Below are 24,506 nucleotides of genomic sequence, written 5' to 3'. Positions count from 1 at the left end.
CGGTTTTTCAAAGGAAGCAGGTGTTTCCAAAAGCAGTTCTTTTCACGGATCCGATGACATCAGCGCACTTAACGAACTTCACTCCCAGCCATCCCTCTGCATTCACGGCCTTACCCATGCTTGTAATTTATTCAAGGCGAGTTCTAGTGTTGTGATGGCGAGGTGGCGGTGGGATGGTGGCATCGGGGCAGTGAGCTTGAATATTAGTGTGCCGCCCTCCCTTGCGGGGAGAAACTGTGTCATAATGCCGGACTCCTTTTATGATTCAAATCAAGGCTATTGTCTCTAGAAGAGAACGGCTCCGTGCTGGCCGCGGAACAACCGAGGCTCTATATACAAGGTGCAAGTTGATGTGAGTTGCATGCTGGGAGCGCGGTGTGTGGAGGGGGTGTTCAGAACAACGAGACTTGGCTTCTTCTTTTTTTTCAAGTCCACTATACAAACATAGTTAACAATCTTATCTGTCATGCGCAAACTGTAAACACAAACAAACAAGAGCATTCATGCACAGGACTGGACGTCTTCCAGTATATATGAATGCTGTGTAGCATCTTTGGCTAATGTTAGCATTGAGAGAGGCCATGGTGGATCTTCACTTAATTCACATGATTCAGTTGGCAAGCTCTGTATACTGTTGAACAAATACATTTTAAATTCCTGCAAGTTTTTTTTAATGAGTTCTACACAAGATATTTAACAATAACAAAGTGGACATGTTAAGCTAACATTCACATTGACACACATACAGCAAGCTAGTAAGATGGATAATATTAGATAGCTATTAGGTAGATATTAAATAATAGATATTACATATTGAATAAGATGGATGGATGGATGGATGGATGGATGGATGGATGGATGGATGGATAGATGGATGGATAGATGGATAGATAGATGGATAGATAGATGGATAGATAGATGGATAGATAGATGGATAGATAGATGGATGGATAGATGGATGGATAGATGGATGGATAGATGGATAGATAGATGGATAGATAGATGGATAGATAGATAGATAGATAGATAGATAGATAGATAGATAGATAGATAGATAGATAGATAGATAGATAGATAGATAGATAGATAGATAGATAGATAGATAGATAGATAGATAGATAGATAGATAGATAGATAGATAGATAGATAGATAGATAGATAGATAGATAGATAGATAGATAGATAGATAGATAGATAGATAGATAGATAGATAGATAGATAGATAGATAGATAGATAGATATGCATGTCATTTTAATTAGCTCTTTTAAATGTGGGGTTTTTTTTCAACTAACGCTCGCTTTCATTGACAATGGGACCAATAAAGCATCTTAAAGGTCTTCCAGCGTGCGTGCGTCGATGGGGTGCGAGAAGGGGAGAGAGAGAGAGAGAGAGAGAGAGAGGGAGAGAGAGAGGGAGGGACGGAGAGAGAGGGAGAGAGAGAGAGAGAGAGAGGGAAAGGCGGAGTGTGTTGACTGGTGTGCTGCCGCAGCCTCTTGCCGTGCAGCCAAAGTTTTCCAAGGAATCTCAGTCAAGGAGGATCCGCGGTGGCTGAGCTGCGGAGGACTTTTTCTTTTATGCGGGACTTAACGCGACTCCTTTCCCGGTCAACTTTATGACAAAGAGGGCATCGTGGCCAGCACACTCCGGAGCCTTCTTTCTCACGCCAATTTGATTCCTCAAGGATGTATTTGTATTGAAAGGGCGTCACAAAGTGCCGGAAACTTTTTCCCACCGACATGGAAGGGAATATACCGTGGATTATTTTGTCTTTTTTATTGTTTATGCAACTTTGTGAAGGTAATTAACGCTTTGATTGCATTGCGGTTCTTTGCCTGGACATGCTTTGATATGGTCACCTTGTTTTAAAGTGGAGCGTTGCATGCATCTAATTAAGTGTGCCAGTGAATTTATTACGGTTTAAAAAACATCTTATGTTTATGATATCATGCATGTCAATGCATTGTGTTGAAGTCCGACCATAGGTATGCTAATGAACCTGTTGTTCATGCTAATAGCGTATTTATGCACACGTGCATGGAGAAAGCGCCAGCTATTGTGTCAATTCAGCAATATTTTCAAAAACTAGTTGCACCAAAGGAGTCTTGCAGAAATAAAATGAAAATATTACGGCTAAATGAATGAACTCTTTGCACATTTTAGTACCAAAAAACTTTACACGTGAGCGTGTTTGCAGGAATTTAAATTGTTTTAGGTTATTGAGGCTCAACAAAGTACATAACAAACACTTTAGAATTGAACAAAAGCCTCTAGTTGCATGGCTGGGCTCAGATAAGAGGAGTGGGTGGGGGTAGGGGGGGTCAGATCAGTTTGTCTTCATGTTGCAGTCTCATTATTTGCTGCATGAGTTCCATTTAAATCATTTCTCACATCTCCCACAGGTTTTCGATGCTCTGATAAAGCCAAGCCATGTGAAAATGGAGGGACATGCATAGAGTCGCCCTCCCGATGCATGTAAGTGCAACTCATTAAACTCTGAATGTGTCTTTAAATTCACTTAACACTCTTTCAACGAGAGGTGTCGTTTTTTTCAGAAAAGCCAGAAAAGATAAACATTCCTACTTTTAATTGCCTTCCAACGAATGTTACAAATGGGTTTATCCAACCTACGAGCGTCAGCCAGCCTCCACACGTCTCCTCTGCACCTGTTAAATGTCTCCACCAAAACTATTTTATTTGATTCCCCTTAAAAGCTTCATTTAATTGAAGTGCCTTGCTTGCTTTTACCGTCTTTTGACACTGATAAGGCTTTTGTTTTAAAATTCCTTTGGGTGGAGGGGTGGAGAAAACGGTTTGTGTGGGAAAAGCCGTGACTATAGTCAAGTGAAATCGCCTCCAGTGTCTTGCCCGAGGGTCACTTGTCCCCTTTTAAGCCCTCCTTGTAGCTTTTTCGAGGAGGAACATGCTCGAGTGTTAAACTGAGGAGAAACAACCCGTCTCCGCCACCTGCTTTCCGAAAAGGCCCTCATTTTAGTAGAATAAGAGGTCAGATAAGGATAAATAAGATAAGAATAATCCTCTTTTGTTCCACTCTATACGTAAATCTCATTTATCAATACGAGGCGGACATAACTCGACTCACAAACGTGTAAGTGGCCTCCGTTAGAAGCAACCGCCGCCCACGTTTTATCAATCATTTGCAGTTGGGATGTGGCCAGAGTGCCATTAAGTCAGTCAATGTGTAATTTCATGAAGCCATGAAAACACTGAAGATGAATAAGACTCTAAAGTATTTTTGATGAAGGCGGAGCATCTGGACCCACTGTAGTGCCATTTAAATAGAAATAATGCGTCTCCCGCAAACGACGGACAACAAATATCAAACTGGAGCAGAACAGAGAAGCTGAGCTTGTTGGACTAGTTTGATTCTGAGGTAACTACCCCCCCACTCTCATTAACCCCCACCCGCCCCCAACCAGGAGAAAAGAACAAAGATATACAAGAGTAGAAAAGATCTTTTCTTCCTGCAGATACCCGATACAGAGTGCACAAAGTGGGTGCAGGAAAGAAAAAAGCCACAGAAACTAGCTTTGATTTGAATGTTTACTGACAAAATGAAATTTATGCTAGCCCGTGTTTGTAGATTCAAGAAGGTCTTCATGAAAAAGTTGAGATATTTTGTTTTATGGCCTTCCCAATTGGCTTGAATATTTGACTGATATACAGTAAATGGCAGCTGGCTTTTGTTCCTGCCCCAGATAGCCGCGTCTCGAATATCCTGCGCGGCCATGATGTCACGCCGTGTCAGATTAGAGGCGGCACATCAAAAAAGGTTTATGACTGAGTGTTCCGACTTCCTCAACAGGTGAGTCACTAAAGGATGCAAGATTGGAGGCCAACCCTTACCGAGTAGCTGTAACGGCAAAGTGAATGGCACGTGTTAGAAAAAAAACAAAAACTCTGATTGAACTTGGCAATGGACTGCCTGATTGATTACACAGAATCACAAATTGTTCCCATTTTTAATAGCTGTGGGACAAAGATCGTGAAATGTAAAATAAATAACAGAAACAACAACCTGTTATTTTATATTAAGTGTTGAAATAGCTTGCACTCCTTAAAGAAACAAAGATTTTTGAATTTTTTGTGGGCGGTCCCACAGGGGCTTCGATGATGCGCTGATTAGCATATTTTAGACGGTTATGTTAGCGGTAAATCAAATCATGGCTGGAGCTGAAAAGATACTGCAACAAAATATACAAATATTTTTAATAACACGATCGACTTGATAGGGCGGCGGTATGAGCGCAATAGAGATAATTAGATTATGAAAGTGTTGATCAGAGAAAATCCAGCTGGATTTTAATGGGGGGGGGGGCGCTGAGCAAGTCGTGAGGGGGGTCTGGCTTGGAAAATGGCGGAGGGGGGGCAGCGTAGAGGACAGCTGGTGGATGTTGTGATGGTAATCCAGTGAAGTCAGAGCTCAACAAAGGGGCAGCGTAGGGCCAGGTGCTACCATTGAGTCGCACACTGGGAGACAAGTTCGCTGACTAGCCTGCTAGCTCGCTAGCACATGTTGATTCTCTCACAGAGCGACTTCACTTGCCACATGTTGACATTAACCTCTGTGGGACAGCTTGGATTCCATTGTATGAAGTGTGATTTGTTGCTAGGCAGAGTTGGAAGAGCTCAATTTTAACAACTTCATAGTGAAAAAAAATGGCGTTTGTTCTTGGATGACGAGTCAGCATCAAGACAAATTTAATTATATACTTTATTATTTTCTGACATAAATCCCTTAAATGTGTGTAAAAGAAAAATGAGACAGAAACGAAAACATTAGTTGCCCCTGGCGCGGCCCCCATGTGGAAGCAGTGGCTGTCAGTGTTTCTTTTCCTTTTTTTTTTCTTTTTTTTAATAAATGTGTTGCCTTTGGCCTCAGTTGCCGAGTTAGCGTATAAATTGTGCGTGTTCTGTCGTGACCCTTCAACTACTCCCAGGCCCTCGAGACATGATAAAAGGAGGCTTGTATTTTTGATCATCCGCAAACGTCCCCGTCATGCCTAATGTCCCCGTCCACAGTCGATGTTTTCTTCGGCCATCTTCACGGCGGATTTAGAAAAGGAATGCTGCTGTCTGAGGTTCCCTCCTGTCGTTGTGGAAGTTCCAGGTTATTGTCCATCCCCCCCCCCCAACCCCCCCTGGAAGCCTATTCAGGAATGCACCCGACAATACAGTCTCATTGAGGTCCTGATGGTTGGAATGTTTGACTTTGCAATTAGCTGCGAGTGGTGCCACAATGGATTGCAGAAAAGCTTTAGTTAAAAGGAAGCTCATGGCTTATATCTGACCATTCGGTTTGAAACTAATATAGGGAGGATGGTATTTGTATATAATTGTAAACTGGGAGCTCTGGTTCCCAGGCCCTGTCACAGGAAGTTCTGCCTTCTGACCTTTTTGATCCACACATCCTGTCTAATCGCAGCAGCTTTACTCAAGCATCAGGTTGACTTCATTTGGGGAAAAAGTAACATAATCAATTATGATATATGTTTTGGGAGAGGTTTGATTATCAAGCAGGCCTTGAGAAGTTCAAATGATCTTTGTCTATTACTGTTGTGGTGATAGTTTGAGGAGTTCTGGACAGGGTCTCTTCTTTCATGTTGAAATCAAGTTTTGATTTTGGAATTTTAAAGTTTTTGCACAAATCTGGTTTAACTTTGGTGGTTGTGGGTAGCGCTGTAGTTGTGTGTGATGCCGAATGTTTGGAAAGACCTCGGCCTCGGGGTGCGTGTCATGTGGTTATTGCTGCTATTTGAAAAATGTCAAGGAGCTGCCTCGCAAAAAAAAATCATCCACGCTTTGCTTGAACTTGAATATTGTAGGAATTGATTGCGCCGGATTTCAAAAAACCTCAATCCGATTGTTTGACCGTGAGCATAATTTGTTGGAACAAACTTCCTCGCGATGGAGCGGGTTGGCTTCAGAAGGAACTCAATTACAAGAAGCGAGCGGTCGTGTGTCGCCAGCTTCCTGCACATGCAAAGGTCGTTCCTCCGAAGCACTCAAACTGTCCGAACCTCACGAAACCGTCGTTCCCAGCACCCCCTTTTCTCCCCGTTCGGGCTCCCTCTCTCCATGGGATACTGTTGCCAGGCGACGGCCTCGGCCTGTTGGTCCATGGAAGCCCAGACCTGAAAGACTAGCTGCTTGGGTCACTAACCCCCCTTTCTTCCCTCCCCCTTGGCTCCCTCCGCCTTCCAACCTGATCATACAAAGGACTTCTGACTACTTTAGTGCTTTTATTTGGGGGGGCCACAAAAACAACCCCCACCCACCCCACCAATGTGCTTGTTTGCTGAGAAAGGGAGAGCCAAGGACTCCTCAGAAAGAAAGGGGGATGTGGGTAAGGCTCAAGTTGGCATTACTATGGGAGAATAAATGTCATTGGGTTTCACTTTTGGACCTAATCACAAAGTAGAAAGATGCTCTGAGCTCAAAGATAGCGAGCCTCTTTGATACACGTTGCTTTGTTGGGGTATGGAACCGTGTCACAGTTGACAGGGTCTTTGTTCACAGGTGAGTCGCCCTTTGACCCCGCGGCGGAGGATCTGCTATTGTTTGGGAGGAGATGAGCTCATGTTACCCCTTGCTTCAATGAACCACAGAGCAGGAAAACCCGCATTGGGTTCCACCAGATCCCATAAATCAAAAGTCCATATCTGAAATGAAAGCTCTCACTTCCACTCGTTAAAATGCTTTCTTCTTCTTCTTTTGCAATTTCCTGTTTGGATGTCATCGTTTGTGGCTACCACGCCGGTTGTAAGTTTCTTCCCTTTGTGTTCAGGCATGCGGTTGTTTGCTTTGCATGCCGTGTTGCAGTGGTGAAGCTTTGTGTGAAGCTAAAAGGCTAAAAGGAATCGTTAATGCATGTTTTCTTTAGGTTGATGTGTCTCTTCAGTCATGTGAAGTGGTTTTTGTGTGTGTGCGTGTGTGCGTCCCCGGGAAAAAAAAGCAGTTGTTATTTTGACTCGGAGACGACTAGACTCAATGACAGATGTGGACAGATGCGTGGTGCCCGAGAAACGCAGCTGGTAAAATATCTCATGGTTTGACACGGGGAGGATTAGACACATCCATGCAAAACGGCTTGAAAGAACTTCTTGCTCGTCATCATCTGGCGTCTTCTTCCTCAGAGGTCAGAAGTCGGCACCCAAGGGGGAGGAGGTTGGTGCGTAACAGCAGCCGGCACCTGCCCTTCGCGTGCTTCCCCTTGGCGTTCCCAGAAGCTGCGGAATCCGAGTCCGATAAGCACTTGTTTTGGGCCAGCGGGATCGAACTGTACGCTGGTATCAGTTGAGTTTGGGTTATGAGAGAAAGAACGCTGGCCATGAGACGAGTCTATACAAAAGAATGCGTGTTTTGAAAATCCAGAAAATAGCTGACTTAAGTCGCAAAAAAAAACAACTTTTGACAACCGTTGGCCTCGCCGAATGGTCCTCTGTGTGCCACGTTTCTTTTTTTTTTTATTGTCCTGACCCGCTAGATTCCAGACATAGTTAATTTGCCTCTAAATAAACCCAGCCAAGCCATGACAAATAGCCCTGGGTACCAAGGGGCGGGCGGGGTGATTGGTTGAGTGTCAGGCTTGCTCTTTGGTCTGCCCCGTTGCCAGGGCGACGGCCATCCTGCGTTTCGGAGCCAGCGCTGTGTTTTTAGAGCAGCGGACAAGGGATTACAGGAAATATGACATGGCATTCCCTCTGGACCAGACCGTCTCTAACCCCCACACCCCCCCTCCCAAATTCACCCCCTCTCCGTCCACCAGTTGCAGCCTCCAAAGACATTCTCTCCTGCGGCGTAGCCCAACCCCTCGCCCTGCAGCCTGAGTGACATTATCATCACAATCAGACGGGGGACCTCTGACATTTGACCTCTCAGCAGTGTGGGGGGGGGGGGGGTGCCAAGCTGCCGTTTTAGTTCGAGTGGGGGGTAGTAGCTGAGCCAACTTCTAATCTTAGAGCCTGTGCTTACATTCAACTGTAAATTGTTGGGATGTTCAAAATGTGTTTTTCAGACTGATACCAATAAGAGTTCTGTTTTATTTTTTATTTTTTTAAATACATTTTAATTTAACCCAATGTAAAAAATTTGCCATAATTGTCAGCTGCTGGTATCGGCCGCATCTAAAAGTACCCGATACCTTAAAATAAGGCTGGTATTGACCCGATTCTTAATTTTGCTATTAGCAGGCTACTCACCCATCCCTAGTAAATGTTGTGTTTCTAGTTGTTCAACTATTTAATAGTTCTATTCGACTGCACTCTTTTTTTTCTTCATGTCTCTTTCTCTTGGATATGCCAGTGCAGTCCTTTGTGCTGAAGCCCTGTGGCTTCCCTTTATCATTTTGTCATTGTAACACTCCAAAGCAAGTCAAACATAGTAACAAACATAGTAAAAAGGCTGGCCTACTCCCAACAACAACTGCAAAACAAAAAGTTTGTTTTGTAGATCAGCGTGCAATAATAGAATGCTTGTACAAAGAAGAACAGAGGGGAATCCATTGTTGATTAAGCCTGGGGGTTCTTCGGCAGTAAAAAAAAAAAAAAAAAAAAAAAGACAGCGCCTCGGGGCGAACCAAATCCTGGCCGTCACTGCTCTGTCATCAGCATCAAACAGCCTGTTTGAAGAGAGAGGGGGGGCTTGTACCCGAGGCTCCAATCTGGGTGTCGGGTTTCTAACTCAAACTAACCTCCTCCGTTAGCACAAACCTTGTCTGAACTCTCATCGGCCCGTAGAGAGCAATCAGATACTCCTAATCCGATGTTGATATGTTTAAACAAAAGGCGAGACGGGATAGTGTGTCTTGGAAACAAATAGAACTTCTCCAAATATCACAGCTGTCTTTTCCTCTTTGCTCAGCATGCTGAGTGTAGACTCCAGTTTTCTTACGTCGGCACGGGGTGGAATCGTTTTGGCTTCCTGTCAGCCATCGCTGGGCGTGTTCGGATATTCTTTAGAGCCGACCTGCGGAAAAAGCCGTAAGGAAGGAGGAATGTTAGCTGACACTGAAAAAATGGCTCTCGCCAGCTGGAGAGGACACAAATTGCGCGTTTGGTAAAGCCCGTCCGTCAGGATATGGCCTGGCTCCGTTTGCGAGTGCATCACTCATTCCACAAAACCACGTTGCACTTTTGAAGCAACCGGCGCTTAATATGAAATTATTCCAGGGCGTAGACGCCAGCCTCGCACCACATTATGAGTCAAGAAGGAGTTGTCACGGGGTCCGCACGGCCAGATGCGCTGCATTAATGAACAAAATGGGAATTGATTGCATCGGAAGTTTGGCTTTTTAGCTTGTTACCTGTTTTGCCTCTCAAAGACTTAACGCTCATATTTGTCCAGATGCCGTCCAGGATTCATCGGTCCGCTTTGTCAGCACCAGGATCCCTGCCACCGATCGCCGTGTCTTAACGGGGCCGCTTGCAAGAGCCAAGTGGTCAACGGCGTCCCGCAGTACAGCTGCGTGTGCCAGAGGGGCTTCAGAGGTATGCCCCTCACAATTAGCACGAAGCTTCAGCACCATCTGACCGTTCCTTCTAATTCCAGGCCAAGACTGCTCGCTCATTGACGCCTGCGCCACGAGTCCTTGCGCCAATGGCGCCCGCTGTGCCAACTGGAATAATCACTACAATTGCTCCTGCCCACCTGGCTTCCAAGGGAAGAACTGCCGCAGCGACGTGGACGAGTGCCGCAAGCCCGGCGCTTGCCTCAACGCCGGCCTTTGCATCAACACCCACGGGTCCTTCCGCTGCCAGTGCCCGCCCGGGTACAGCGGGCGCACGTGCGAGGTGTCCACCCAGCCCTGCGCCCCCTCGCAGTGCGTCAACGGCGGCACATGTCGCCAGACCAGCGACCATTCCTATGAATGCGCCTGCCTGCCAGGTATGTATGCTACTGCTAATGCTAACCGCTATCCCACATAAATTTAAGCCAAACTGCGGCAAGCCCACTGGGGCCATCCCACATAGGGGGGGGGGGGGGGGGCGGGGGTATGCACACATGCAAACCATCACTATCAGAGCGTAGGCCCGCTGTTTTCCCAAGTCTGAAGTTCTTCCCATGGCCGATGACGCAGTTGTGAACGTCGCTGCTGGGATTTACTCATACATGGCAGATCAGCTTCCCACCTGCTATTTATAGACTGATGAGAAACGGGGTGGCTGTGTTGAGAAGTTGTCGGAGGAGGATCGCACGCCCGCGTTCCTGCTCCACTATGTCCACAACAGAAAGAATTTACTTTATGGACCCTTTCTGGCTTGCCACTGGGGAGCCGACAGGAAATGTCTCCTGCCAGAAAGGAAGTCATTGAAACTGGAAGATTATAAAACAAGCAAACACCGCAGGGAGCACGGGCCTCCGAGGCAGCCGCCGAGTCTCTCGTCGGCGTCGTGTGGGAACCGTCACGAGTGCATGTAAACAGTCGCCCACTCAACCTTTTAACTACCTCGCGCCCCTGCAGTGTGGGAAACGTGACTCGAGGTTATGAGTTAAATTGATTGTTGCGGAACAGGGGGGGGGGGGGGGGGGCGACGGCGACTTAATATGTTTGTTTGTTGTAACCTTTCCCTCCATCCGCTCCAGGCTTCCAAGGCCACAACTGTGAGAATAATGTGGACGACTGTCCGGGTCACAAGTGTATGAATGGCGGGATTTGCGTGGATGGAGTCAACACGTATAATTGCCAGTGCCCACCTGAATGGACAGGTACAGCACACGGTCTTTCTTGAAAATTTTAAATATGAGTCGTGTGAGCTAATCACACCTCACCACGCCAGGCCAGTACTGCGCCGAGGACGTCAACGAGTGTCTGATGCAGCCCAACGCCTGCCACAACGGGGGCACGTGCTTCAACACCATCGGGGGTCACACCTGCGTCTGCGTCAACGGCTGGACGGGCGACGACTGCAGCGAGAACATCGACGACTGCGCCATCGCCGTTTGCTTCAACGGGGCCACCTGCCACGACCGAGTCGCCTCCTTCTTCTGCGAGTGCCCGGTCGGAAAGACGGGTAAGTGAACGCATCATCGGGCCACATTTTGAGCGGCGTTATTTTATTGTTGGACCTGGTTTAGGTTTGCTGTGCCACTTGGAGGACGCGTGTGTGAGCAACCCCTGCAACGAGGGAGCCGTGTGCGACACCAACCCCCTCAACGGCCGCGCCATTTGCACCTGCCCTGCTGGCTTTGTGGGAGGGGCTTGTAACCAGGACATGGACGAATGCTCCATCGGTATGTTTGCGACTTGTTTGTTGCCACTGGACTGTCACGTCTTCTCTTCTCAAACCTCCATTTTGTCTCACAGGTGCAAACCCATGCGAGCACTTTGGCAAGTGCGTCAACACCGAGGGCTCGTTCCAATGTCAATGCGGCCGCGGTTACGCCGGCCCGCGTTGCGAGATCGACATCAACGAATGCGTGTCCATGCCTTGTCAGAACGACGCCACTTGCCTGGACCGCATCGGAGAGTTCACCTGCATCTGCATGCCAGGTACGGGGTATTATCTCCACCGTTGCCATGCCGACCGCCAGAGTGGGCTATTATGTAATGGAGTGCAAAGGGGGCTCTCGACGCACTGTACAACCAGACAGAGAGGGTATTAGTGCGGACAAAGTGATGGTTTGGACTCTGGGTGACAAAAACCAGAGTGAAACTCTCACGCACGGTGCTACATGCATCCCGGGGTTTTGGGAACTATACAAATTAGAGCTGGGAGTGGGCTCTATAGGACTGGATGTGAGAGAGGGCGAGCAGTTAGGGGGAGCGCTGTGCTCTGAATAGTAATGAGTTGTAGAGTGGTGGGAATGGAGCCGAACAATAGGGCCCCTCTGTGCTCCACTTTGCACCCTCGTACACACAGAGAGGGGAAAGGAGGCCTTTTCCCAGAGCCCCCCTCTTCGACCCCCCCCCCTCCCATTTTTTTTTTCCTCTTTCCAGAGACAGGCTCTTCCTCCTCATCGTCAGGCCGCCCGGCAAAGCTCAAGCCGGGCGGCTTCCACACTCGGCTTCACTTCAATGAGGGGGTGGGGGGTGTTAGTTGGTTTGCTAACAGCGAATGTATAACATACATCCGGTGAATGGGACGCCGACCTCGAGGTGTTGCGATGCGATGTAACATCTTAGGACTCGAGGTCAACGAATCCTGCGGTTCAGTAAAGTCCCCAGGAGAGCATGAAAAAGGGTTCTCATAGAATTGTTGAGAGTGGGGACCATACACACACACACACACGGTCATGGACGTGGGCCTGTGAGTAGGCCCTGAGGACCACTCGAGTAGCCCGCGGGCCTGTTCTAAAAATAGCTCACCAATGATGGGATTATTGGGATTTCCCAGGAATGACATTTTTGTTTTGTACTCACATGCAAACATGTCTTGTAGGTTACACGGGGACTTACTGTGAGACCGACGTCGACGACTGCGAGAGCAACCCGTGTGTGAACGATGGCATCTGTCGGGACATGGTCAATGGCTTTACGTGCACCTGCCAACCTGGTAAGATGAATTTCAGACACACACGATGTTGGGGAAATTAATGTTATTGCTGTCACATTCCCACATATTCAACAGTTTGCTTCTCACCCAAAATACACAGAGCAATATTTTATATTAGAAATATCCTCATTTGTGTGCACATGATTTGAATGGCAATCTGAGACAGTCCAGCCTCCACTTATTAAAAAAAAAAGTGCCTAAACAAAGACACTATTGTGACCCCCAAGCCCCTCCCCTTTGGAATGTAAAAGGGACAGCAGTCTCCCTCAACTTGCCTTGGTTGGTGGTGATGGCGAAGGGGAGGGGTGGTCTGAACAGCAGTCCCGCTAATGAGATTCTTTTCCAGGTCCGCAATTTACATCTGGGACAGACGTCTCCCCCCCCTCCTCGTCCGCCTCCCCATCTCGCTATTGAGCCTGTGGGGTTGATGTAGAAAAGGAGAGGGAGGGGGGCAAAAGAGAAAACAATCCCACTGTCTCCTCTGCTCACACCCCCCATCAGCAGCAACACACAGCCCATCCTCACATTGTTAATCAACAGAGCAGCGTGCTACCAATGAAGCCCCCCAATCTGGGCACGTTGCCCACCGATTTCAAGGCTGCGTAGTTTCTCAAGCTTTCAAAGCAACAGAGCGCTACTCGCAAAATCCGTCTTTCTCATCGTTGCCAAGTTGATAGGCGCACCTCGTATGAGGTCTTTTCCGTGACCTTGAAATGCCATCAAGGTCATGGGATTTCCATCAGCGTCCAGATGACGCAGCTCTTAACCAGTCTGAGCCAGACGTCTCTGACCACGCCGGAGACCTTTGCCCCCAGGGCCACTAAGAAGGGACAAAACCGCCCCGGAGTTACTCTCTGACCTGTCCCCTCTGTGTTTGACTGTCCCAGGCTTCACCGGCACCATGTGCCAGATTGACATCGACGAGTGCGCCAGCACGCCCTGCCAGAACGGCGCCAAGTGCTACGACCGACCCAACGGCTTCGAGTGCCGCTGTGCCGAAGGTAAGTTTGTCGGGCGCCTAAAGCACTTGTGCATTTGTTTAGTTTTTTTGGGCGGGGGTCAGCTATATCTCTACAAACCGACTTCAGCCCGCTAATCCCCCAGAATCCCCCCCCCCCCTCCAAGATCACCGGGTCACCAGTAGTTGCCTAGAAAAGAACCTTGGTCGTCACCCCGACATCTGTTCATTTGTTCATCTGTTCATCCCCCCCCCCTCCACAACACCTTATGGTGTGCCCCGTCCCTCATTCCTTCACATGCATCGACAGTTTTATGAGGATGAAAAAAATGCCTTTGCTCAACAGGTTGGGAAGCACGGCATCGCTTTATGTGGTTTGATGTTAAGCGTTTATGAGGGCCTTTGCTTCATTGTTTCAAATGCCAGCTGCTTGGTATTCCCTGTATTTGCGACCCCCCCCCCCCCTCCCTCAAAGCCCCCCCCCCCCCCCTGCATGGTGAAGTGGCTCTGTTTGACGTGCTGCGGCCCGCCATTGTTCCCTCCGCCGCAGAGAACAAAAGCGGGCCTCGTCGGGGGGGTTTGGTAGAACTTTTTTTCTTTGCTGCTTTGCCCAACTCTGTGGCACTTAGCAAACAAACCAACACTTGTCTGATGCACAGACAACCTGTTGCCATGGAAACCGGGTCGATCCATTTTTTGGGATTCTGTTTTCGAGCTAGGTCAACAATACTCTGTTCTCTCATTAGGATACGAAGGTACGCTATGTGAAAGCAACATCAACAACTGCCAGCCCGACCCGTGCCACCACGGCACCTGCGTGGACGGCATCGCTAGCTACACGTGCAACTGCGACGCCGGCTACACGGGCTACCGCTGCGAGAACCAGCTCAACGAGTGCCACAGCAACCCTTGCCAGAACGGAGGGAAGTGCGTCGACCTGGTCAACAAATACATCTGCCAGTGCCAACACGGGACGTCGGGTACGGACCAGACAAATCTCTTTGTATTATTTACAATAAGGACATTTTTGTTGTTGTTTTGTTTCATTGTGAGGGCGGGGAAAAGTCGTTAAAAGTTTGCTCTCACAACAGGCACCAACTGTGAGATCAATTTCGACGATTGTGCCAGTAACCCGTGTGACTATGGCATGTGCAAAGATGGCATCAACCGCTACGACTGCGTTTGCAAGCCCGGCTTCACCGGTAAAGTCCATTTTTTTATTTGAATATTTTATTATCACACTTGTACATTTTTTCCCCTCAGTGGAAAAAGTTTGGACCTCCCCTGATAGACTCATTTAAATTTCATTTGACACTCGCTATCTTGTCAGGTCCCAAGTGTAACGTGGAGATAGACGAGTGTGCGTCGAGCCCCTGTCGCAACGGAGGCACGTGCGTGGACGAGGAGAACGGCTTCCATTGCCAGTGCCCGGATGGGTTCAAGCCCCCGTACTGTTACTCGCAGGTGGACGAATGCGGCAGCAGCCCGTGCGTCCACGGCGCCTGCAGGGACGACATCAACGGGTACGCACGCTCTCCGAGTTTGCATTCCGGGCGAAAATTGACTTCCTTTGTGTCTTTGCAGTTATCGCTGTGATTGCGAGCCAGGCTGGGTGGGAAAAAACTGCGACCTGGACCGGAATGACTGTTTGCCGAGCCCTTGCCAGAACGCCGGCACTTGCATCGATCAACTTAACGGCTTCACCTGCAAATGTCGTCAGGGCTTTAGAGGTACGTTGTGAAATTGATTGAAACTGCTTGGACAAGAAACATTGGGGGGAAAAAAAGGATTTCCACATTTGATATTCGAGTTCTATCATCTCTGCTTTGATTTATGAATTTAATTGATTCCTTGACCCTATTTTGCGGTTTCTTTTTCGACCGCTAAAAAATATGTAGTTTGCCAACTATAACACCATCATGACTAGCAATAAAATACAGTAGCGTAGTCGGCCTTGGTGTTCATCCAGAACAAGACAGGATTTATTCCTTGGAAGTATATTTACTGTTGTTGAAGTCTTTGTTTCATTATACAGAGTTTGAACACCGTGCTTACATGTAGAAAGTAAAAATAAATAATAAGTCAAATAATAAATAATAAAATAATAAGATAAAAATATAAAAATAATAAATACAAACTAAATAAATGATCTGTCAATAAATAACAATCAAATAAAATAGTTTTAAATAAAATTTAATTGAGCTTTCTTCATGTACTTGCAAATGCTCAATACTAAAAAGTTAAATACAACTGAGCTGTTTATGTGCCACTAGAGGGAGCCCTGGTGTCAACAGTCGTATAGCACCACACTTTGAAAGAGGCAATTATAATTGTTTTTAGAAGGGCGTCAATTAGTCCACTTGGATTCATGTATAATAAATATTTTTTGTCCCCGGCTAGGTAACCTCTGCCAGGTGAACATCAACGAGTGTGCGTCCAGTCCCTGCCTGAACAAAGGCACGTGTGTGGACGGCGTGGCCAGCTTCACCTGTCTGTGCGAGCTTCCCTACAGCGGCCCCACGTGTGCCGAAGTGCTCACCCCTTGTTCCCCGAACCCCTGCTCAAATCAGGCCATCTGCACCCACACCGCAGACTACCTTGGCTACCAGTGCAACTGCCAGCCCGGTTGGCAAGGTGGGCACGGGACCACATGAAGGAAGGTGGTCACATCTACACCGTGACCTGACATTTTTTGCCATCCGCAGGGCAACTTTGTAACAGAGATGTGAACGAATGCCTCTCCAATCCTTGCAAGAACCGCGGGACCTGCTCCAACACACTGGGGTCTTTTGTGTGCTCCTGCAGGCCCGGTTTTACCGGGCCCACCTGCGACACAGACATCAACGACTGCTCCCCCAGTGAGTGGCCGCACGGATGTCAACGTACGGCGCCCTTGCGCAAATCCCTCATCGGTTCCCTTCCGTGGCTCCGCAGATCCGTGCCTAAGCGGAGGCTCCTGCACGGACAGCGTCAACTCCTTCCACTGCAGCTGCCTGCCGGGGTTCACCGGGCCTCGCTGCAATCTGGAGATCAACGAATGTCAAAGTTTGCCCTGCAAGAACGGCGGCACGTGCACCGACTACGTCAACTCCTACACGTGCTCGTGCAGGGCCGGCTTCACCGGCATCCACTGCGAAACCAACATACCCGATTGCACGGAAAGGTGGGTGCCGTTATTTCTCCAAATGGCTCGAGCTTTAATACGTGACTGACGTGAGTTGTTTCCACGTCGGCAGCTCGTGCTTCAACGGAGGGACGTGCACGGATAAGATCAACGGCTACTCGTGTACGTGCCGCTCGGGCTTCACCGGCTCGCACTGCCAGTACGAGGTCAACGAGTGCGACTCGCAGCCGTGCCTCAACGGGGGCGTCTGCCAAGACGCCCTGGAGTCCTTCCGCTGCACCTGCCCCAAAGGCTACGCTGGCTCGCGCTGTCAGGTACACCTAAAAAGACAATCGACTTCAACTTCTTGAGTGCTAGCATGCTAATTGTTGCTTTTTATCTATAGACACCAGTTGACTGGTGCAGACGCTCCTCCCCCTGCCAGAATGGAGGACGCTGTCGTCAAAAAGACTCGGCCTTCCTCTGCGAGTGCGCTCACGGCTGGTCCGGACGTTACTGCGACATCCCCCGAGTCTCCTGTGAGACGGCGGCTCGCCAAAGAGGTCTAGTTTTGACTTTTTATACTTTTCCATCTTTTTTTGATGCGCAACGTGGTCGCTCACGTCCTCGTTTCTCGTCATCAGGACTCCAGACGGACGAGCTGTGCCACCATGGCGGCCACTGCGTCAACACGGGCAACACGCACTACTGCAAGTGTCCCGGCGACTACACGGGCAGCTACTGCGAGAGCCAAGTGGACCACTGCGAGGACAAACCCTGTCGCAATGGCGCCACCTGCAGGGGATATGTTGGAGGATACCAGTGTGACGTGAGTTCTTGAGCTGTTGTGCCAATCTGCATTCCTGACCATTTACTTCATCAATAATATTCCAATATTTGTTGCCTTCATGAAGTGTTTTATCCACCCAAAAATTTGGTGAACTAATTTTGTTTATTCATCCATTTAATTGGTAAATAAACAGGCCAATGAAACAATATATGTTTTAAAATTGTATGTAGGAATTTACAATGAATGAATTAATCGTGTTAAGAATCAAATGTGGCCCTTGAACACCGAAGTACTTTGTATTAATTCTCTATAATAAAGAAAAATAATTATAAAAGTAATATAATAAATAAAGTAAATTTAAAAAAAGAATAGTAAAAATGTAATAATGTAAAAATTCTCCTCGACGTGTCCTTCCAGTGCATGCCGGGCTTCACGGGTCAGAACTGTGAGCTGGAGATCAATGAGTGTCAGTCTCACCCTTGCCAAAACGGCGGCACGTGCATCGACCTGGTCGGACATTACATCTGCTCCTGTCCTCCTGGCACTCTGGGTATGTCCGACAACCAAAGGAAAGACAGGGCACAATTCTGACTTTACTCAAAACGGTCTCTCTTCAAGGCGTCCTCTGCGAGATCAACGAAGACGACTGCGCCCCACCTGTGAGGTCTCGCGGCGCTCTCCACAAGTGCCTCAACAACGGCACCTGCGTGGACCGAGTGGGCGGCCACCGCTGCAACTGTCCGCCCGGGTTCACCGGCGAGCGGTGCGAGGGGGACATCAACGAGTGTCTCTCAAACCCTTGCAGTCCCTCCAACAGCCTGGACTGCATCCAGATGCCCAACGACTACCAGTGTGTCTGCAAAGTCGGCTTCACGGGTTAGATAAACTTTTGTCCTAACTAAGGAGCGTAAAAAATCGAAATATTATTCTTGTTACCAAGACAAAAGAGGATGAAGTGAATTTACAATGTCTTTTTTCTGTTTTTATTTTAGTCTTTCTTTAAGAAGTCTACAAACAGCTTGTTTCATTCAGAATCAAAATTTTGGTGAACTTCTGCGATTGAGCTTTGTTTTTGTCTGTGTGTTTTTGGTCGTTGTTTTAGGTCGAAGGTGCCAAAACCGATTCAGTGCTTGTGAATCTCAGCCTTGCCAAAACGGAGGAGCGTGCTCCGGGTCCAGTTCTGCTGTTGGCTACACGTGCACGTGTCAGCTCGTAAGTCCATATTGACTTCAGTCACATAAAGGATCAAACGGATCATTTTTTGTATTTGATCAAACTTGATATTGTCTGCAGGGTTACACAGGCCCCAACTGCGAGCGAAGCATGTCTTGCCGCGAGCTATCTTGCTACAACGGCGGAAGCTGCGCTCTCACCACACGAGGGGCGCGCTGCAGCTGCCTGCCGGGCTACGGCGGGCCGCAATGCGCCCACCGCAGCAACGAAGGCTGCTCCTCGCAACCCTGCCGCAACGGCGGCCTCTGCACCGAGGAGACCGCCTTCCCCTTCTTCCACTGCCAATGTCCCAGCGGGTGGACGGGCAAACGGTGCGAGCAGACCGGCCGGCTCAACGAGGCCCCGGTCCTGTCGTGCCCGCTGAGCGACTGTCACGGCAAAGCCAACGACGGCGTGTGCGACAAAGAGTGCAGCACGCTGGCTTGCCGCTGGGACGGCGGCGACTGCTCGCTGGCGGTCAACCCTTGGGCCCGCTGCGCCGACCCTCGCTGCTGGCGAGTCTTCAATAACAGCCAGTGCGACGAGTCGTGCAACAACGCTGACTGCTTATACGACAACTTTGACTGCAAAACCAAGGAGAAAGTTTGCAAGTGAGTTTTTTGTGTCATGTCCTGTTCTGATTGATGTTATTCTAATTTTGTGCTTCCTTCAGCCCCATCTATGAGACGTACTGTATCGACCACTACGCCGACGGCCTTTGCGACCAAGGCTGCAACACGGAGGAATGCGGCTGGGACGGCCTGGATTGCGCTCAAAAGGTCCCGGAAGATATCGTGGACGGCTCCTTGGTTCTAGTGGTGCTGCTGCCCCCGGAGGAGCTTCTCCGCACCAGCACGGCCTTTCTGCTCAAGCTGAGCGCCATCCTTCACACCACGCTACGCTTCCGGCTGGACCACAACGGCGAGGCGATGATCCGACCCTACACCCGGCGGGAAGCACGCCTTAAGCGGGAGCTGCAACCTCAGCAGGAGATTATCGGGTGAGTGGTTTAGTGTAAGGAAGCCCACTCGGGGTGTCTTTGGATCACTAACATCAGTGTCTTGTTTGAGCAGCTCCATCGTGTACCTGGAGATAGACAACCGCTTGTGTACTAACGACTGCTTCCCAACGCCCGAGAGCGCCGCCGACTACCTCGGAGCCTTGTCGGCCGTCGAAATGCTCCGCTTCCCGTACCCGCTCAAAGAAGTCCGCGGTAGGTACAAGCGAACGCGAGAAGCACAGCAGGAACCACAGAGGAACATATCTGTAATCACTCCCTCGCTTTTGCCTGCGTAGGTGAAAAGATTGTGGATGAAACGGACCCCATTCCTCAATGGGGCAAGCTGATGCTGGTCAGCATAGCGTCGCTTTTCTTGCTGATCATCGTGGTGTTAGGCATGTTGATTTCCCGGAGGAAGCGGGAGCACAGCACGCTGTGGTTCCCCGAGGGCTTCTTACCCAAGAAGGAGCCCGGCAGCAACAAGAACCGCAGGGAGCCGGTGGGCCAGGATGCTCTCGGAATGAAGTAAGGCTGGAGGAATATTTGTGTAGTCCTCAATTTGCGCTGCTACAAGTAGCCGCCATTTTTGTGGAATTTACTTTTAGATGATTGGATGGTTCTTTTTATCCTGTTTTATTTTTCATATTCTTCAATATCATCAACAGACATATGCCCAAAACGGTTGAGGAGTCTCTGCTTGGAGATCACAGCGACCAGTGGATGGACGCCGAATGCCCAGAACCCAAACGACTGAAGGTCAAATTAATCCCCACATACACTTAGAAATACAACAGTTAATTTATGACACTAATGTCTCTGCCATTTTTTTTTTTCTTCAAGATGGAGGAGCCAAGCATGCTTTCAGACAGAGAGGACGCCGTTGATAGCCGGCAGTGGACGCAACATCACCTGGCGGCGGCGGACATCCGCGTACCGCCCACTATGGCGCTCACGCCTCCGCAAGGGGAGTTTGAGAGCGACTGCATGGATGTTAATGTCAGAGGCCCAGGTTGGTAGTCAGAAAAAAAACAATTTTGAATTTTATATATATATATATTTACGTACACATACTGTATACAGTATGTTGCACTAGCTAGCTAGTTTGCTAGCTTGCTATCTGATTCATTACGTATATTAACTAACTTCTGTTTTACTAGATGGTTTTACTCCACTTATGCTGGCGTCGTTCTGCGGAGGCGGACTGGAACCCGAGATTGCCGAGGAGGAGGAGAGCGAGGAGTGCTCGGCCAACATCATCTCAGATCTCATCTATCAGGGCGCGTCGCTCGCCGCCCAAACGGATCGCACGGGTGAGACGGCGCTCCACCTGGCTGCCCGCTACGCCCGTGCCGACGCCGCCAAGAGACTCCTGGATGCCGGAGCGGACGCCAACGCTCAGGATAATACCGGACGCTCGCCCCTGCATGCCGCCGTGGCTGCGGACGCACAAGGAGTGTTCCAGGTACACATCAGAACAAGTGGAATCATTTGCTAAAAGATATTTTCAAGTGTAAAAGGTATGAACTTGGCTTTGTCTTGTCGTAGATCCTGATCCGAAACAGGGCCACAGATCTTGACTCGCGCATGTACGACGGCTCCACGGCGCTCATCCTGGCAGCTCGGCTGGCGGTGGAGGGAATGGTTGAGGAACTCATCACTTGCCACGCAGATGTCAATGCAGTTGATGAACTAGGTCAGCACCGGTTAGACCCTGGGACTCACATGTTGAGTAGAAGATGTTGACAGAAGTTTGTTTGCCTTCAGGTAAATCTGCCTTGCACTGGGCAGCTGCTGTTAACAACATGGATGCGACGATTGCCTTGCTCAAGAATGGTGCCAACAAAGACATGCAAGATCTTAAGGTATGAATCGAATTTCATGCATTTTTCAGGTCCTTGGAAGGCTATTGAAACATTTTTGTGGGCATTAAAAGTGATGAGGTGTACGCATTCTTAACCATCTGTGTGTGTGTGTGTCGTTCAGGAGGAGACACCTCTCTTCCTTGCGGCTCGAGAGGGAAGCTGCGAGGCCGTCAAAATTCTGCTGGCTCACTTTGCCAACCGCGAGATTACGGACCACATGGACAGGCTGCCCCGAGACATTGCACAGGAGCGCATGCACCATGATATTGTGCAGCTCCTGGATGAGTACAACACTGTGAGGAGCCCCCAGGGCCACGGCGGGCCCGGACTCCACCTCTCCAGCGGGCACACCCTGTCACCCCTCATGTGCCCGCCCAGCGCGTTCCTTCCCAGCCTGAAGACCACCCCGCAGGGAAAGAAGAACCGCCGACCGGGAGCTAAGGGCTCCGGCCTGGGAGGTCAGCACGCCGGCGGTCTGAAGGACTCGGTCAAGGCCCGTAACAAGAAGCTGACCTTGGACATGCAGAGTGCCCTGCTGGAGAGCTCGGTCACCCTCTCGCCAGTGGATTCGCTGGACTCGCCTCACGGGGGTGCCAGCAATGCCGGCTACATCACCAACCCCACGTCCCCCGTGGCCATGCCGTCGCCGGGGCTCTTCCACTCGTCCATGTCTGTCCCGAGCACGCCCATGGTGCACGCCGGCATGCTGGACGGCGGCGGCCCCTTTGCTGTGTCTCTGGCGCAGCTCAACGACCTGGGCAATGGCGGCATGGCCATGCAGGGCCGCGTGTCCATGGCGTCGGACGTGGGCCACGGCTACGTGCTGAGTCCGTCAGGTCAGATGGGGCTCAACATGGGCCTGGTGAGCCCGGTCAGCGTGCCCTTCGATTGGCACGCCCGGGCGTCCGCCTCGCAGTGCGGCCAGCAGGTGGTGAACCTGGTGCAGAGCATGCCGCCGCCGCAGCAGAGCATGCAGCCGCCGCCCCCGCTGCAGCAGAACATGCTGTTGCACCAGCAGCAGATGTACCGCGGCGCCATGCTGCAACCCACGCCCGTCACCTCCACGCCGAGCGTCAGCCCCGTCAAACTGCCCTCCATTAGCGAGCAGCAGATTATGAGCCACTCGGTAAGCCAGCAGAGTATGGCCCGCATGGCGTCGTCCACGCCGCCTACGCCGCAGACCTCGCAACCCCCGCCGCCTTTCTTCCAGCAGCCGCCTCAGCAGGCTCCGCCGGGCGTCGCCCCGCCTGCCCAAGCTCCCGTCCCCCAGCCGGGCTCCACGGAAGATTACCCCACCCCGCCCTCGCAGCATAGCTACACGTCAGCGCTCGACGCCACCCCCAAGCATTACCTGCACCTGCCCACCGAGCACCCCTACCTGACCCCTTCGCCCGAGTCCCCCGAGCCCTGGTCCAGCCCCTCCCCTCAGTGCGTGTCCGACTGGTCAGACTCCACGCCCAGCCCTGCAGTCGCCGTTGCCGCCGCCGGCTCCGCCCAGACCCAAATTTCAAATATCCCAGAAGCCAACAAAAAGATGCAGGTGTTTGCTTAAAGATGCAGTCCATGCGTCAACCTGTTTCCAAGATTTTTTATTGGATTTGGATTGACTTGTTTACGCCAAGGAACGCCCGCCCGCCCGCCCACGTGTGATGTTTGCGGACGGCCTGTGAGACACAGTAAAGGGAAAAACGTGTGTTGTCTGAAAAACTAGCAGACAAATTAATGAAGTAATTCTGTCACAGATGGACTTTATTATTAAAAAAAAAAAAAAAGTATATGAAGAAAACCAAGTCTTTTATTTCAAAAGACTGTGGGATCCTCTCCTAAAAACTAACAAACGTTTAAAAGTAGTTAAAAATCTGAAGGGGGGAATTCATTTATTTTTATTTATTGTTTGTATTTTTGTAGGTATTTTCACACTCCTTTTTGTTCTAGTTTCATGCAAAAAAAAAAAAAGTCCCACAACCTTTCATTTGACTTCTTATTTTCCTAATTTAATTTATCCTTCAGGCCTGCTCATCACCTCTCCTGGTATTTATTCAGGCCCGTTCAAAAGTTGGGTTGCGACTCCAGAGTTCCATTTCCCATTGGATTCAATTGTGCTTTTTTTTTTTGAGTATTAAGAATGTAGATGAGCGTGTCCGAAGCACTTCAAGTGGTGACTGGCCAAATGAACCGCACGATGGATATTTATATGACGGGAGTGGAAATGAAAGCATTCTTTAATGATGGCCTTTGAAAAAGAAAAAAATATTTTTTTAGTTTTTCTTTAAGGGACAATTTTGACTAGTTTTGAAAATCAGCCTGTCACTGCCTTTTTTTAAGATTTTTTTTTTTTAATCTTTGTAACAACGTTTAATACATGCATTCCTTTTTTAGTTGACCTCAGATATGCTAAGCTATGCTCACCAGCTGCTAATTTTTTCTCTCCATCATTCCTGAAAATTTCAATATAGTTTGGGTTTAGGTTGACGTGCATCCTAAAGGACTGTTGGAAGAGATGTAAGGGAGCAACGCTACTGTGTAGTGCTGCACTTTTTTTCTTTTGACACCTTTTAAGGATGGATGAGGTTGCTTAATCCAATTAAGCCAATTTCCCGTCAACCTTGATATGATTTATGCATCAGTAAAAGAACAATTCATAGTCATTCATCCGCACCACTCCCGTAGAAACTACTACTACTACTACTTCTACTATTAGTTCTTTATTTTTGTATCCTGTTCACTTTTGTTCCCAAGTTCCACTCCGACTCAATTTGTAACTCTTGTTGTTTTTGTTTGATCATTTTCGGGGTTTTATAAATATATATATTGTTTATTTTGCCTGCCAGTTTTCCCTACCAGGTCGCACTGAGTGTTTGTACATTTCAACTTTTTGACGTTTTCTGTGTGTACATATGTTTGTTACCGGGTAGATGTTTTGTTGGAAAGGTCTTATGTTTCTAAAATGATTGTTATGTACTAAAAAGGACAAAAATAAAATGTACTTCATTTAGCACAATTTGGAGTGTGGGGCTCTTATTCATGTAGATCTTAATTTAATATTTATGCTTCTCTTTTACCCTCAT

General features: G+C 48.9%; 1 protein-coding gene across 1 annotated transcript; it reads left to right on the top strand.

Annotated features, from left to right (window-relative positions):
- The first annotated feature begins 1,437 nt into the window (after positions 1–1,437).
- notch3 (notch receptor 3) lies at positions 1,438–24,439 on the top strand. Its single transcript, XM_061302510.1, has 33 exons — positions 1,438–1,798; positions 2,401–2,473; positions 9,365–9,507; positions 9,569–9,904; positions 10,604–10,726; positions 10,798–11,031; positions 11,096–11,251; positions 11,325–11,510; positions 12,400–12,513; positions 13,401–13,514; positions 14,218–14,451; positions 14,563–14,673; positions 14,802–14,994; positions 15,056–15,201; positions 15,872–16,105; positions 16,177–16,329; positions 16,406–16,634; positions 16,708–16,909; positions 16,981–17,137; positions 17,219–17,403; positions 17,782–17,914; positions 17,983–18,240; positions 18,467–18,576; positions 18,658–19,187; positions 19,250–19,576; positions 19,650–19,789; positions 19,873–20,101; positions 20,242–20,332; positions 20,417–20,585; positions 20,734–21,038; positions 21,122–21,269; positions 21,341–21,438; positions 21,560–24,439. The coding sequence occupies exons 1-33, from the start codon at positions 1,738–1,740 to the stop codon at positions 22,988–22,990; spliced, it is 7,353 nt and encodes a 2,450-aa protein (XP_061158494.1). The 5' UTR covers positions 1,438–1,737; the 3' UTR covers positions 22,991–24,439.
- Positions 24,440–24,506: the final 67 nt, after the last annotated feature.

This window comes from Syngnathus typhle, linkage group LG17 (genome assembly GCF_033458585.1).
Source record: "Syngnathus typhle isolate RoL2023-S1 ecotype Sweden linkage group LG17, RoL_Styp_1.0, whole genome shotgun sequence".
Taxonomy (NCBI): Eukaryota; Metazoa; Chordata; class Actinopteri; order Syngnathiformes; family Syngnathidae; genus Syngnathus; species Syngnathus typhle.
Note: the sequence above shows the minus strand (reverse complement) of the source record. Positions and strands in the feature narration are given on the sequence as shown.

What these genes read in the sequence shown, in the direction of transcription:
- notch3 (XM_061302510.1), top strand. Translation starts at nt 1,738, where the DNA reads ATGGAAGGGAATATACCGTGGATTATTTTGTCTTTTTTATTGTTTATG. An exon ending in GTTTATGCAACTTTGTGAAG is followed by an intron (nt 1,799 to 2,400) that starts GTAATTAACGCT and finishes CATCTCCCACAG; the next exon opens with GTTTTCGATGCTCTGATAAA. An exon ending in CGAGTGCCGCTGTGCCGAAG is followed by an intron (nt 13,515 to 14,217) that starts GTAAGTTTGTCG and finishes TTCTCTCATTAG; the next exon opens with GATACGAAGGTACGCTATGT.